The sequence below is a fragment of the Pelodiscus sinensis genome, chromosome 2, assembly GCF_052426305.1.
Source record: "Pelodiscus sinensis isolate ZL-2025 chromosome 2, ASM5242630v1, whole genome shotgun sequence".
NCBI classification, from domain to species: domain Eukaryota; kingdom Metazoa; phylum Chordata; order Testudines; family Trionychidae; genus Pelodiscus; species Pelodiscus sinensis.
Genome location: NC_143053.1, coordinates 55,273,181 through 55,286,407, shown reverse-complemented (window position 1 = coordinate 55,286,407; position 13,227 = coordinate 55,273,181). Strand labels below are relative to the sequence as shown.

At 41.2% G+C, this 13,227-nt stretch overlaps 1 protein-coding gene and 1 long non-coding RNA gene across 3 annotated transcripts in view; one reads left to right on the top strand and one right to left on the bottom strand.

The window, feature by feature from the left end:
- Positions 1-3,455, top strand: part of LOC102445180 (uncharacterized) — an 80,686-nt gene extending 77,231 nt beyond the window's left edge. The window contains exon 3 of the long non-coding RNA XR_012901387.2: positions 698-3,455. This is a non-coding gene — a long non-coding RNA (uncharacterized LOC102445180). The remainder of the gene's footprint in view (positions 1-697) is intronic.
- Positions 3,456-5,780: 2,325 nt separating this feature from the next.
- The window catches only part of JPH1 (junctophilin 1), a 127,352-nt gene continuing 119,905 nt past the window's right edge, over positions 5,781-13,227 (bottom strand). For both annotated transcript variants that reach the window (XM_006131548.5, XM_089776225.1), the window contains exons 5-6: positions 8,189-8,284; positions 5,781-8,016 (exon numbers count right to left, since the gene is read on the bottom strand). In XM_006131548.5, the coding sequence (XP_006131610.4) occupies positions 8,204-8,284 (81 nt within the window). In that variant the 3' untranslated portion in view covers positions 5,781-8,016; positions 8,189-8,203. The remainder of the gene's footprint in view (positions 8,017-8,188; positions 8,285-13,227) is intronic.

Below are 13,227 nucleotides of genomic sequence, written 5' to 3'. Positions count from 1 at the left end.
CAGTTTGCAGAGTCACTTCTAGTGAAACTCTGGCATCTTAGACCCCAACCTGGATAAAAGTCCTTGCAATCTCCTCTACCAGAAGGTAAGGACTGGAAGCAGATGAGCCATAAGGAAGGTCTCCCTTGAATGTCAGGCTTGGTGCAGGGTCCACCTGTATATCAGTGGGGTTTGTTTTTCATATGGGTGCTCAAGTCACTGGTATCATGGGTGCCCCTGTATTGCATGTGTTTACAAACAGGTCTGGATGGCAGGTAACCAAAATCCAAGTTAGTAGATCATGGCTCAGTTGATTGTCCCTGTTCACCCAACTGGAACAAAGGTGATCGGCTTGGTAGATTCTGGTAAATCTTACTGGGGCCCCTGGGTTTGAGACCATCTTTCTATAGCATATTCATGGAGATGTTAAACTCTATCCCCATGAAAATGTGCAGCTGACTGTTGAGGGAATTAGGAAGTCCCATGTAATGGGCAGGCCTCATCACTAGTCTACTTCATTATCTTGGGGTGAGATTGGAGCATTTCTCAGTCACTGAGGGGATTTCAGACAGGCCCCAAAGGGTTAAATGAGGTAATCCGGGGAGACAGAAGTCTCAGAAGCTTGGGACATTAGACATACAGGTTCAGGTGAGAAGCTGGAGTGGGACAGGGATCAGGCTGAGGGGTCAACTAACAATGAAACTGTCTCCCATACCAGGGAACATCCTAATTAGAGGGATCAACTTCATCAAGGATCAGAGGGAGGATGATCCAGGGCTGTGACTGGCTTTTTGTGGAAGACCCAGAGTGAGCAAAGCAGTACCCCTGATTTGAGCTTCACAGGAAGCAACTGCACCTGCTGAAGAAAGACTGACTAATGGCCAAGTTTGGTTGCAACTTCTTGTTCATTGGCCACATACGTGTGATAACAGGTGACTGCTTCATGCTATTCCCTCTGTGGGCCACCTTCACTATGAGAAGACACTGACCTGGATTCTGGACTGATTTTTATTGGCCTGAGATTAATCAAATTTAGACTTCTGCAGCTCCTGCCCTAAATGCCAACTCCCAGGATTTAAAGTGGTGAAAAAAATCTCTCATATCCCACTTCCTGCAGCAGGCATCCCATTTGAAAGGACATTAGAAAAAAGTACAGCTGGTTGCATTATAAATGCATTATAGTTGATTACACCACTGGCTATCCTGAGGCAACCCCCCTCTGCACTCTCAATGCAAAAACTATTGCAGTAGAATTGCTAAAAATCCTTGCCAGAGTTGGGGCATAGCAGGTGATCATGTGTCAAAGTACCAGTGGGACCAACTGGCGCCTAGATTCAAAAATTACGTTCCCAAACTGAATTTCTTAGTACCCTAATTTATCTGTGAGAGAGGGAGACAAAAAGGATGATAAAGAAAATAGCAGTGAAAGTGAGTTATATATGTGCGGTTGTTAGTTTTGCTGAATAATACTATATAAATATTAACACAGCTTGCAATTTTAGACTTGGTGGAGACCAGGTTGTGGAAACACCACACAGTATATTTTGTAAATCTGAAATTCTGCTCTCTAATGATCTTTAGCATAAAAAGATCATTGTTCCTCCCACTTTGATTTAAATGACAATAAAACCAGAGGCCAGTCTCCTAGAGGTAGCTTAAAAACAGTACATTGCCTCTCTTTAATCTATTACACCGACAAGCTCTAAGGCTATGTCTATACTGCCCCCATTTTGAGCAAAAAATATGCAAATGAGGCAAAGGATGGACTATTGCCATGCTTTATTTGCATATTTGAGATCCCATTTTTGCACAAGGGGCTTTTGCGCGAGACGTTCTTCCGTATTTTTTTCAGGAAGCATGGCTCTTGTGCAAAACCGGAGCCTCATTAATTACGCAAATGAGGTGTGGCAATATTCCACTTTGCCTCATTTGCATATTTTTTTGTGCAAAACAGGGGCAGCGTAGACAAAGCTTAAGTGTAAAATGTAAAGATATGGTTCTCTATCTTTCCTACTGTGGTGTGGTATATCAAGTGCAAGGGATGGAGGAAGGATGGAGTTGTGGAAGCTACTCTAATGAGCAAGAAAGAATTTGCAGCAGAGTGTTTCTTCCCCAGGAGCTTATGCGTTCATTTTTCAAGTCCAAAAATAATAATCACACCACACAGACCAATGTAAATCAAGAACCCCCAGAGGACTCCTTAGCCTTCTCTGTTGGAGTCAGCTGCAGCAATCTCTCCATTCTTCTTCATGATCTTATCAAGGACATTTGGAGTGGATCTCACAATCCAAACAATATCAGATTTTCCATAAAGGTGACAGGGAAGAGTTATCTGCCTTGTGTAGCCTCTGTACACAGAGGTTCCAGTCATGTATGCTATCACAAAGGAAAGACTACAATAGCTGTCCAATTCACTAATTTTATATGGGAGACTGAATGAATGAAGTATCGGTTTGAAAATTAGGATTACAGTCATTGCAGAGTGACACAGCCTTGGAGTGTGGAAATGAGCCAAATGGGAAATTGGGACACCGACACAAACACATGCCTTTCCAATGCAGTAACTGAAGTTACATCTGCTCATGTCATCAGTGAATTTGGCCCAGCATGGCTAAGTAGCACATCTAATATGAGATTAATCTGATTTACTGGAGAATCAGAGTGGGTGGAGAAGACTACTATTGATCTCTTAACTCAATATGAAAGAGTAGCGATTAGTTGTAAAGAAAGAGAAATGAACAAGTAGGAGAGCAATCTTTTATAGATTTACTTTTTTAGGAAACACTGCAAAACCTTTCTCTTCAAAAAACCCTTTCCATCATCAGAATAACTCAACAGTAATATTCCTTGCAATCAGTCCTCCTCTCATTAGCCTGACACATATCAATCTAAACAAAAAGTAAATCAATGCAATCTAAATGGTCAGTATCTAAAAAAAAAAAAAATCTCCCCAACACAGAATTATTACCCCCAAAAGGCAGAGACTCCATGAACACCCTAGAGTTGGACTATGTTGTTGATTTTACATTGGAAGATGCTCAGGTACTATGGGCAGCAACATAAAGCTCTTAAGGTAGCTAGAAATAAGTTTTTATTCTTTCCCACTCCCATCCCATCTGTTCTTTGGCCTGTCCACACTAAAAGTTCAGTATTCTGGAGAACAGACTTTCTATTCACTCCTTAAGAGTAACCCATAAAGTTTGCATAAATTGTTTGTAGACTCCACTTGCTAGTTTTCTGCACAGAAAAACTCCAAGTTTTGTGTGCTGCAGAATTTGAGAGCGATGCTGCAGCTGTCTCAACTACAGTATCTAAAGCTTCAGAGGGGTAGCCAAATTCATCTGTAACTGGAAAAACTTAAACAAATGGTCTCGCAGCATGTTAGAGATGAACAGAACATGTAGGCTACATCTACACTGGCATGATTTTCCGAAAATGCTTTTAACGGAAAACTTTTCCGTTAAAAGCATTTTTGGAAAAGTGCGTCTAGATTGGCAGGATGCTTTTCCAGAAAATAACTTTTTCCGGAAAAGCATCCGTGGCCAATCTAGACGCGCTTTTCCGCAAAAAAGCCCTGATCGTCATTTTCGCGATCAGGGCTTTTTTGCGGAAAACACTACTGTGCTGTCTAAACTGGCCCTTTTCCGGAACAGTTTTCCGGAAAAAGACTTTTGCCCGAACGGGAGCAGCATAGTTTTTCCAGAAAAGCACTGATGATTTTACATTAGATCGTCAGTGCTTTTCCGGAAATTCAAGCGGCCAGTGTAGACACAGCCGTAGATGGTATCATGAGCTTTCGTGAGCAAAACCCACTTCTTCTGACTACCTTCTCCTGATACCATCTACAAGTTTTGTTAGGCTCTAAAGTGCTGCAAGACTATATGTTGTTTGCATTTTTCAACTACAGTATGGCTGTCTCTAGACTACAAAATTATATTGGAAAAAGATATGCAATTTAAGTATCTTTTTCCACTTTTCTGACAATTGGCCCATCTGCATGGGTCATTTGTTGGGGGAAAAAAAGCCTCTTTCGGAACATCCCTTCTTCATAGAACACGGTTTAACAGGGATGCTGAAAAAATGTGTCTGCTTTTTCCAAAAAATTTTCAGAAAAGCAGACACGTTCCTTGGACGTGGCAGAGCTTTTCCGGGATACCTCCGGTACCCTACAAAAATTCTGCAATCTAGATGTACCTTGAGTTTGCATACCTGATCCCTTATTCTATGTAACACTTTGTTCTTCAACCTCTTCTGTGTTTGTGAACATTAAACCAGAGGATTTTAAATATTATTTCTAAAAGGCATAGTTAATCTTCTATTAGAAGGACCATGCACTGAAGGACCATGCAATAAAAGGACAATGCACTGTGCCATCTTCTGACTTAATGAACTACTGAAGAACCACTCATTTTGGAAAGTGGTCAATGGCCGCACTTTTCTGTGGAGGAGGTGTGGGGTCTAGGATGGAGGTTGGGTGCAGAAGGGCACATTGGGTAAGAGACTGGGGTGCAGGAGATGGTGCCAGGCCCGAGCAGGAGTTTGAGTGAAGGAGGGGGTTGTGACCCGAGTCAGAAGATGGGGTTGTAGGGTTGGGAGGGAGTGGGGGTACAGGAGAGGATTCTGGCCTCAGGGAAGGAGTTTAGGAGGGGGTGCAGTATCTGGGAGGGAGTTGTGATCTGGGGCAAGGGGATGCATTGGGGTTGGAAGGTGACTTAGGGGAGGGAGTTAGGATGCAAGAGGGGCAGGGGTGCCAGAGGCAGGCTCTGGCCAGGTGGTGCTTACCTAAGCATCTCCCAGCCTGCAGCTCCCCCAAGGCAGGCCGGGCTCCCTGCCTGTTGCAGCTCCAAAGCATTGAAAATGCAGCCTGCTCCCTCCACATGGCTTTCAACTCCACAAGGAGGGAGAGGATTGTGCTGACTCCATCTCCATCTCTCAACTCCCATTGGCTGGCTGTTTTTGGCCAATAGGAGCCAAGGACTGGATTGGGAGATCTACCTCTCCCTCCAGAGTAGAGTCACATGGAGCAGCCCTGCATTTAAAATAGCAGCTGCTGCTGCAAGCCTGAGGGTCCCGGGAAGGGTGTCCACGGGCTGGATCCAGCCATGCGAGGTATCTTGCCCGCCCCTGCAATATACATACCACAATTGTATATGCTTTTTTTAAAAAAAGTTTTGGCTCACGGTGTGTTGAATGTACTTGTTCAATCTGAGTGACCTAGTCAGATCCCGAGAATGAGAAAGATTTTTAACACTCGGCTATCAAAAAAGCTGAAGGGACAATTCACTTACTGTATTCAGTAACTGAATTCTGAATTAACGTCATACCGTTAATGACAACAAATCAGAAGTTAAATCTTATTTTTAAAGAGAAAAAGGAAAAACACCCATAGAAGGAAGCTAACCACCAGTTTTAGCCTTTTTCTTCAGAGAAGTGGGTAGGGTTGCCAGATGGTTTCAACAAAAATACCAGACACACTTGACATGACATCACAATCGACATGACATCTTATTTAGAAAATAGTGGACAGTTATATTTTCTCATTTATATTTTCTCAATTTGTTTCCTGAAGAGAAAGCTCAAATACTGGACTGTCCAGTTCAAAACTGGCCACCTGGTAACCCTAGAAGTGAGACATTCCTTCGGTAAAATCCTGACCAAATTCCCATAGACTTCCAAGGAGCCAGGCTTCTGCCTACTGTCTGGCAGATTTCTCTTTTGTTGAGTATGGAAGACCCTTTTTTTTACAGGGAAAGTATCTGTAGCATACTGTTCACATGAACAGCAAAACCCACCTACAACTCTTAGTAACCAACTTTTTATTAGAGCAAATCACTTGTGGAAAATGTACATTATACATTTTGGGTTCAAGACTTATAAATAGAGAAACTCCTACATAAAGAGTTCCATTTTTTCACAGCAAGAAACTTTAAAATAGACAAAGTGACATTATTAAGTACATTGGCAGGCTTCATGTGCTGTCCGAAATGTAGTGTACAGTATAACAACCAATTATAAATAGCCTTTCATGTAAAATACAGCTTTGCACATTTTAGAAAAATACCAACAATTCTGAGCTTTGTTTTAGAAAAGCTTATAAATCATACATATTTATAAATTGTACTAACATGCTTAAATTTATAAACATTTTCAGAAGCTGATTGTTGCCCCATTATTTTCAGAGCATAAAGTATTTTAAATAAACATTGAGTAAGAATTAAATGTCAGTTACAAAATTAGCTCTTTTTGTAAGGAGACATGAGGTGGGCAGGAGCATTTATCCCTTGCATCAAAGCTTACAAGTAAGCTTAAAATGTGTTCTCATTTAAAAATTTTCTGAAATTTAAAAGTAAAACACGATTTTTTATTTTAAAAAATAAATAAATATACAAGTTATTTTCATTTGCTCTCTTTCTGCTTTCTTCTTTATTCCACACTGGTCAAACCACAGGATTATCAACATACTTCTGCAAAAAACCATCATATTATTGCCCTGAACTGAGCTGTTTCAGGATACATAATATTCATTCCATATCTATGTTACTTTATGTGCTGCATCGAAAGATACCTAATGTAGCTTTTAAGAAACTTCTCCATTAGACCATGCAAACAAATATAAAGTTTACAAACATGTTCAAAAACTAAAAATTATGAAATCTTTTCTAAGAGAGATAAAATAAACCATATTCCAAGCCCTTTGCTTTTTTATTTGAAAGTAAATATTTTAATTTAAAATTATCACACCACCTAAACGTCTGAATGTAAAGAATCATGCTTTTGAGTAATGTAGGGTACATAATTATTGTGTAATGGCATGTGAAAAAACACTGATCACATCAACATAATATAGGACTGAAACTACTTAAGACAAATGTTCCAAGTGAAAATTTCTGTGGTTCTTCCTTTTTTTGTTGAAGCAAAATTATATACGGACTTGAGAGAGATTAAAGTAATCAAACTGATAATGATTATAATGGATCTAAATGATCTACCTGATTTTTATATGTAGTAACTTGCTTATCTCTCACTGTCATTAATGTCCACTTGGACAAGACTTGATTTAACTGCTGGCAAAAATCTCAATATTATAATACAATCATTCAAATTACCATTACACCAGTGTCTGAGAAAAAACCATGCAAAACTTTAATCCCGTTTTTCAAGATATCCTGCCTCCTTTTTATAATGTCCTGGTACTGCCCGAAGATCCTCATGGTAGTATAGGTTGGCTTGCTCTGACACAAGCATTTAAGTATTTTTTGGAAACTATAAAGGACAGCTTTGCCATTACTGCATGTTACCTGCTGAATCTTAAACTCTTGTACCTTCAGATAAAAAAATATATATGTATAATAGATTTTAACGTCTGCTGCTAGATGCAACTAGTATATTTCCTCAGGTTGCACTACATACTTAATTATGGCTATACATCAGGTTTAACAAACAGCAAAAACAGAATCATGCACAAGCAAATGAAATTCAATCTCCTAGATCACTGCAGGAGATGTTAAAAGCAGCAGGTAATGGAATAAGACTGGTGAGTGATGCTGCTAACTATTTCTTCTAATGAGAGAGGAGTGAACGCTGGAATCACTTCCACAGCAACTGAATCCTCTGACCGCATTCCTCTGGCAGTCGTTTTCCAATCTCCCTACTAAAAACATCAGACGATAAAATAGTAAGGCAGCTGCTAGCTTCCATCAACAAAAAGTGCAGCTCCGTACATTTCAGTTTAGTGTCACACTGCTGGAACAGATGGAGTAGCCAATGCACTTCACTGGTTGGGCTGCTTCAGGAGATTTGTTGTTGTTTTCCAACACAGCCGCTTGCTTCAGCTTCCAGAGGACCCCAAAGCCACAAACCATCAGCAGAGAAACGGATCAGGCCCCCTGGCTGAATTTTCCAAGTGTCATCTCTCTTGCGTCCCATCCTAATTCCAAGCCTCCTTCCCTGTGTCTGAGTACGACTGGTGCCATTTAAAAGGCTGATGAGACAACTGCAGAGAATTGTGGGCTAACACCACTAGTTGTCATTACATCACTGAAGGATCAAAACAATTATACGATTAAGCTACTATGTTGAATCACACTCAGGTGTAGTTAAAATTAAATTAGAAAACATTAAAAGTTTGAAAATCTTTATAATTTGAACTGAGGAATCAAACTAATTTGGATATGGTGAATTCTTTTATAAAACACAAGATTTTTCTTACCTTTTCTAAATCCAGTCAAGTTAGAAAATGGACAAAAAGAATGGCTAAACCAATGTTCAACAGCATTACCAAGGCAATCATGACTGAGTTAGGACTCTGAAAATACAATAAAATGTGTTTTGATTACCATTTTTTAAATGAAAAAGTCAAGCACACTTAAACATAATGTATGTTCTAAGTGAAGTCACAATAGGAAATGTGTATCATGACCTTGTCTTCACCTTTTTAAACCTGCCTCTGAAAGATTAATCACCTCTAAAGGTACAGATTCTGTTGCTGATAAACAAAACATTTAAACTAATTATTTCTTGCACTCAGCTGTGTTAAATATCAAGTGTGTGAAAAATGCAATGGATGCTGTAAATGCAGGTGAAATTAAATGTGGTATCATACTGGTTCAATCAAGTCAGGATTAAGTTGTTTTTCAGAAAACTGTGATTGTCCACAGAAAACAAAATAGAGAAAAACAAAACTATGCCAGTTTTTCAGTTTTTTAAAACAAAATTTGAACTTCATAGAAGTTAAAAAAAAAAGTATAGTATAGCATTTCCTCCCTATTTCAGGCCTCTTCATAGACTCCAACCTTTCCTTAAAAGTAGAAAATAACTATGCTAAGTAAAATCATTCACCCTGACAGTACTTTGATTGGAATTTCCTCTTTCCATCCCTCCACATGTATTTTGGTTAATAAAGGAGATAAGTTAGAGATTCTCTAGAACTCTCTTAATAAATATTTAAACTTTAATTTCAACAGTTGTAGAATTACAGACCTAGTTACTGCTCCTGTCGGCACTGATGGCAAAATTAGCCTATTCTATAAATGGAGGTGGTCAGAATTTTCTGTACATTGGTATAGAAATGTAAAAGTCAGAACAATGTCTACTAGGGATGTAAAATCAAGTTTAATCAGTTAACTGGTCAAACAATGTGTGTAACCATTTACATGGGGGTGGATTGGGGCTGCTCTGGCCAGGCTGGAGTGCCCCCACTCTTGTGGTATGCTTTTCCGGCTGGGCTTGCCATACAGGAGCTGCTCCAGCCAGGCTGAAGTGTCCCTGCTTGTGGTACACTGGGCCAGGCCTGCCATGGGCAGTGGCTGCTCTGGCCAGGCTGGAGCACCCCCTGTGCCTGCAGCAAGCCCCGTGGCGGGCGGGGAGGCTGCGCTAGCACCTGCCAGGTAACTGTAACTAGGACTCTTACCAGTTAACTATTCATATCCCTAACTTCCACTCCCTAAGCAAAATCTAAATTTTATTAGAGAGCTGACCCTTATTCTGAGAGATTAATCTTTGTATAATTTCTTCATCTTTATATGAAATAGATTTCCAAAGATTCTGAGGAGTCTTCTGATATGTACAGCTGCTTTTTTAACAATGCCCAGAAAGATATAATTTATACAGATGCTCACTCACGAATAGCTTAAAATAGGTATATTCATTCAACACATGAGATGCCTTGGTTCACCATGACATATTTACTCAGACTCACATTTGATTAACTTTCAAAAAGTGCACCTTTACTGCTAGTAAAAACATCAAAGAAAACACCTCACTTATAAAATTCATTCCTAGCCACACCAAAAGGCAAGACCTGAGCAGGGCAAGATTGTTGGACCTGTTGAAATGACTATTATCTTCAGATCACAAGAGGAATAAACAATTTTAATTAGCTATTAAACAAGAATGTAGTGATTTACTGCAGTTGTGAGGGGAGAGAACTGATGGGGTACTGTAGGACAGGATTAATTTACTGGGCAGGAGATGGGCAGATGTGGGAGCGAGAGCTCCTACAGCAGGGGTCATACCCAGTACGTGTGGGCAACACTAACTGTCACATGCATACACCATAGGAGTGGGGAATTAAAAAAAAATCAAGAGACTGACCTAACACACACAATGCAATCTTTATGGCACACAAACTCATGCCATTTTGGGGCCAATCTCATGATTTTTGGGACTCTGACTCATGATTTTTGATCTCTTGCAGCTGGCAATACTGAGACACTCCCAATTCAATAGCGTGACTGCCTGCTGAGATGCAAAGAGGGTATGAAATGAATGGAGAGGCCCTTGGGGATAGAGATATAAAATCCCATTTAATTAGGTAACTGGTTACATGTTAAGTTTAACGGGTTGATTTAACAGGGGCGGGTGGGCACAGGGGTTTTCAGCCGCCTTGCCCCTATGGCTGGGCTGCAGTGGCCCCTCCACCGTAGGCATGAGCTGCTTGCGACCCTGCGCTGGGCTGCCAACTCCCACCCACAAGCCTGGGCAACTAAGGATGTAATAGTTTAAATCAGCGTTTCTTAAACTGTGTTCTGCGGCACACTGGTGTGCTGCGGAGGACAACATAATTCAAAATGGCTGCCCTTAAAGAGGCAGGTGACCTTTTTTCCCCTCAATAACTTTCCCCTGACTCTTTCCCCTCCCCCCAATAACTTCTCCCTCGACCCTTTTTCTCCCCCAACCTGTCCCCCCCCCCCCCCAACAAAAAAAATTCTTGGTGTTCCTCATAAAAAAATTGTTTGGTGTTCCTTGGTCTTAAAAAGCTGAAGAAACACTGGTTTAAATGGTTAAGTGATGAGCCTGGGCTCTTCTGTTAACCTTCAGTTACATGCAGCCCGCCCCTGCCATGCTGCTGCCTCTGTCTCTGAGAAGGGAGGAGGTGTGCTATCAGTACTGGAACACGGTTTTACGAGGCCTATCTGCAGAATGGCACTAACAGATGTGGGATAACTGGTGTGACAGCTCAGCTTGTGTGGTTAGCATTTAAGTAATAAGCTCATGGCCAGGCACAGGCTGTGGTGAAAGGCTTTCTGCACTGATCACAGCTAACAAACAAATAAAAGCAGGAGAGGAAAATAAAAAACTAGTATAAGATTGATGCTTTAAAAATAATTGTCCAGAGGCAAGATTTTCATAAGTGACTAATGATTTTGAGCGAATATCACTCCATGCTTCTGATAAAGTGGTTTTTATCCACGAAAGCTTATGTCCACATAAATCTATTAGTCTTTAAGGTGCCTCAGGATTCTTCATGGTTTTTCCAGATAAAAACTAATGTAGTGCTACCTCTGTGAGATAGGTCTAAACTGTAATTTAGAGGTGCAACTGCAGTTCATATAAGCATTTCCATGCTAGCTTTAACTGTACAATACAGACACGGGGGTGTGAGCTTCTGCCTGGGCTAGAAACCCTATGTACTTGGGTTGCTGGTCTGCATTAGGTTCTATACTGCTCTGTCTTCACTGCTATCATTATGCTTGCTAGCCAGATTAAAGCCTGTGTCGGTCTGGCTATCTGCATTACACATTCAACTGCAGTGCAGATGTACCCTAAAGGAGCTGGAGTCTTCCCACAGACTAGAACAGTATTCTCCTTATGATCCCATTATCTAGCAATCTTTTCCATTAAGTACCACCAACAGGGCTAAATCTGGTCTCTGGGAGTTGCCCCCATTTATGCAGCTTTGCCAGCTGACTGCAACCTGCATAAGTACAGTGCTCTGCACAACACCACATGTTAGATACTGGTTCTCAACCAGAGGTACGTATACTCCTCAGGGGGCATGCAGAGGTCTTCCAGGAATAATCAACTCATCTAGATATTTACTTAGTTTTACAACAGGCTAAATAAAAACATTAGCAAAGTCAGTACAAACTAAAATTTCATACAATTATTTGTTTATACTGCTCTATTATAGTGACATGCAAGTACAACATGGATAGTCACTATTTTATAATTATATGGCAAAAAGGAGGAAAAAAGCAATTTTTTCAGTAGCAGCATGCTTTGTTGATTCTGAATTTTATGTCTAATTTTATTAGTAAGTACTTAGTTTTCAAGTGAGGTGAAATGTTGCATACAAGGCAAATCAGACTAGGGATGTGAACAACTAGTCGACAGGCTAGTCGACTAGTTGCTTCTCCCCTTGCTGCCTCTATCAGAATAAGGCAGCAGGGGGGAGGGAAGGGGAGGGTGAGGGGCGCCTGGGGTGAGGGGGAGGCTTCAAAGTGGCAGCACTGGATGGAGCCTGGGGCCAGACCCTGAGCTCCATGCCTGCTGCTGCTTTGAAACATTGCAGGGAACACGGAGCCAGCGGGGGACTACATGAGCCCCCCGCTGGCCCTGTGCTTCCCGCAGCACTTTCCCTTTTGAAGTGTAGCAACAGCCCTGCGGCTATTGCTACACTTCAATGGCGGAAGTGCCCTTATCGACTAATCAAATAGTTGATGCAAATTGCACCAACTATTTGATTAGCTAAATACTAGACATTTTACATCCCTAAATCAGACTCATGAAATGGGTACAGCAATCTGGAAAGGTTGAGAACACTGAGCCTGACATTCAGCTCGGTAACCTAACTATTTTGCAGTAAGGCTGCAGGCTAAACCACAGAAGTGCTGATAGGCTCCAGTGCTTTCCCACTATTCTTCCCACATTCCCATAGGGACAGACATTATCTCACACTTTAGTGGCAAAGAATCGAAGTGGTCCAGCTTCTGAAGCACAAAGAACCATAGGAGATGCACCCTGAAGTGCACCTAATGCCACACGTGGGTGAGTGAAGCAGCTGGAAACTTAGATAGGACTTTGCAGAGTGGCTGCTCACACCCAGGCCAGGTTTATTTGGGTGCAAATCACAAAAGGTAACTCTGAGGTGAAGACATACCCTTGAGCAGCAGCATAGAGAGAGAGAGAGAGAGATAAAATGACTAAGGGCTTCAAGTGATATTGTCTACAGAAAATTCCCCACAGGAAACAATTGGTCTGCCACATGTTTTTGAAATAGATCATCAGATTCACTTTCCTTCCACTTCACAGAGATGGAGACTTATCCCTCCCACCACAAACTGGCCTTTAGATGATCATAAGAGAGGCTGCTATTACAACAACTCTGGATGCTTACCTCTGCGTGGTTCAGTGCATCACAACCATACTGGGATCCCTTTCAGGTCAAACAAGTTTATTGTAAAAACAACTACAGTAAACTTCCGATAATACGGCACCTTTAGGACCCAGGGGGTGCCGGATTATCAG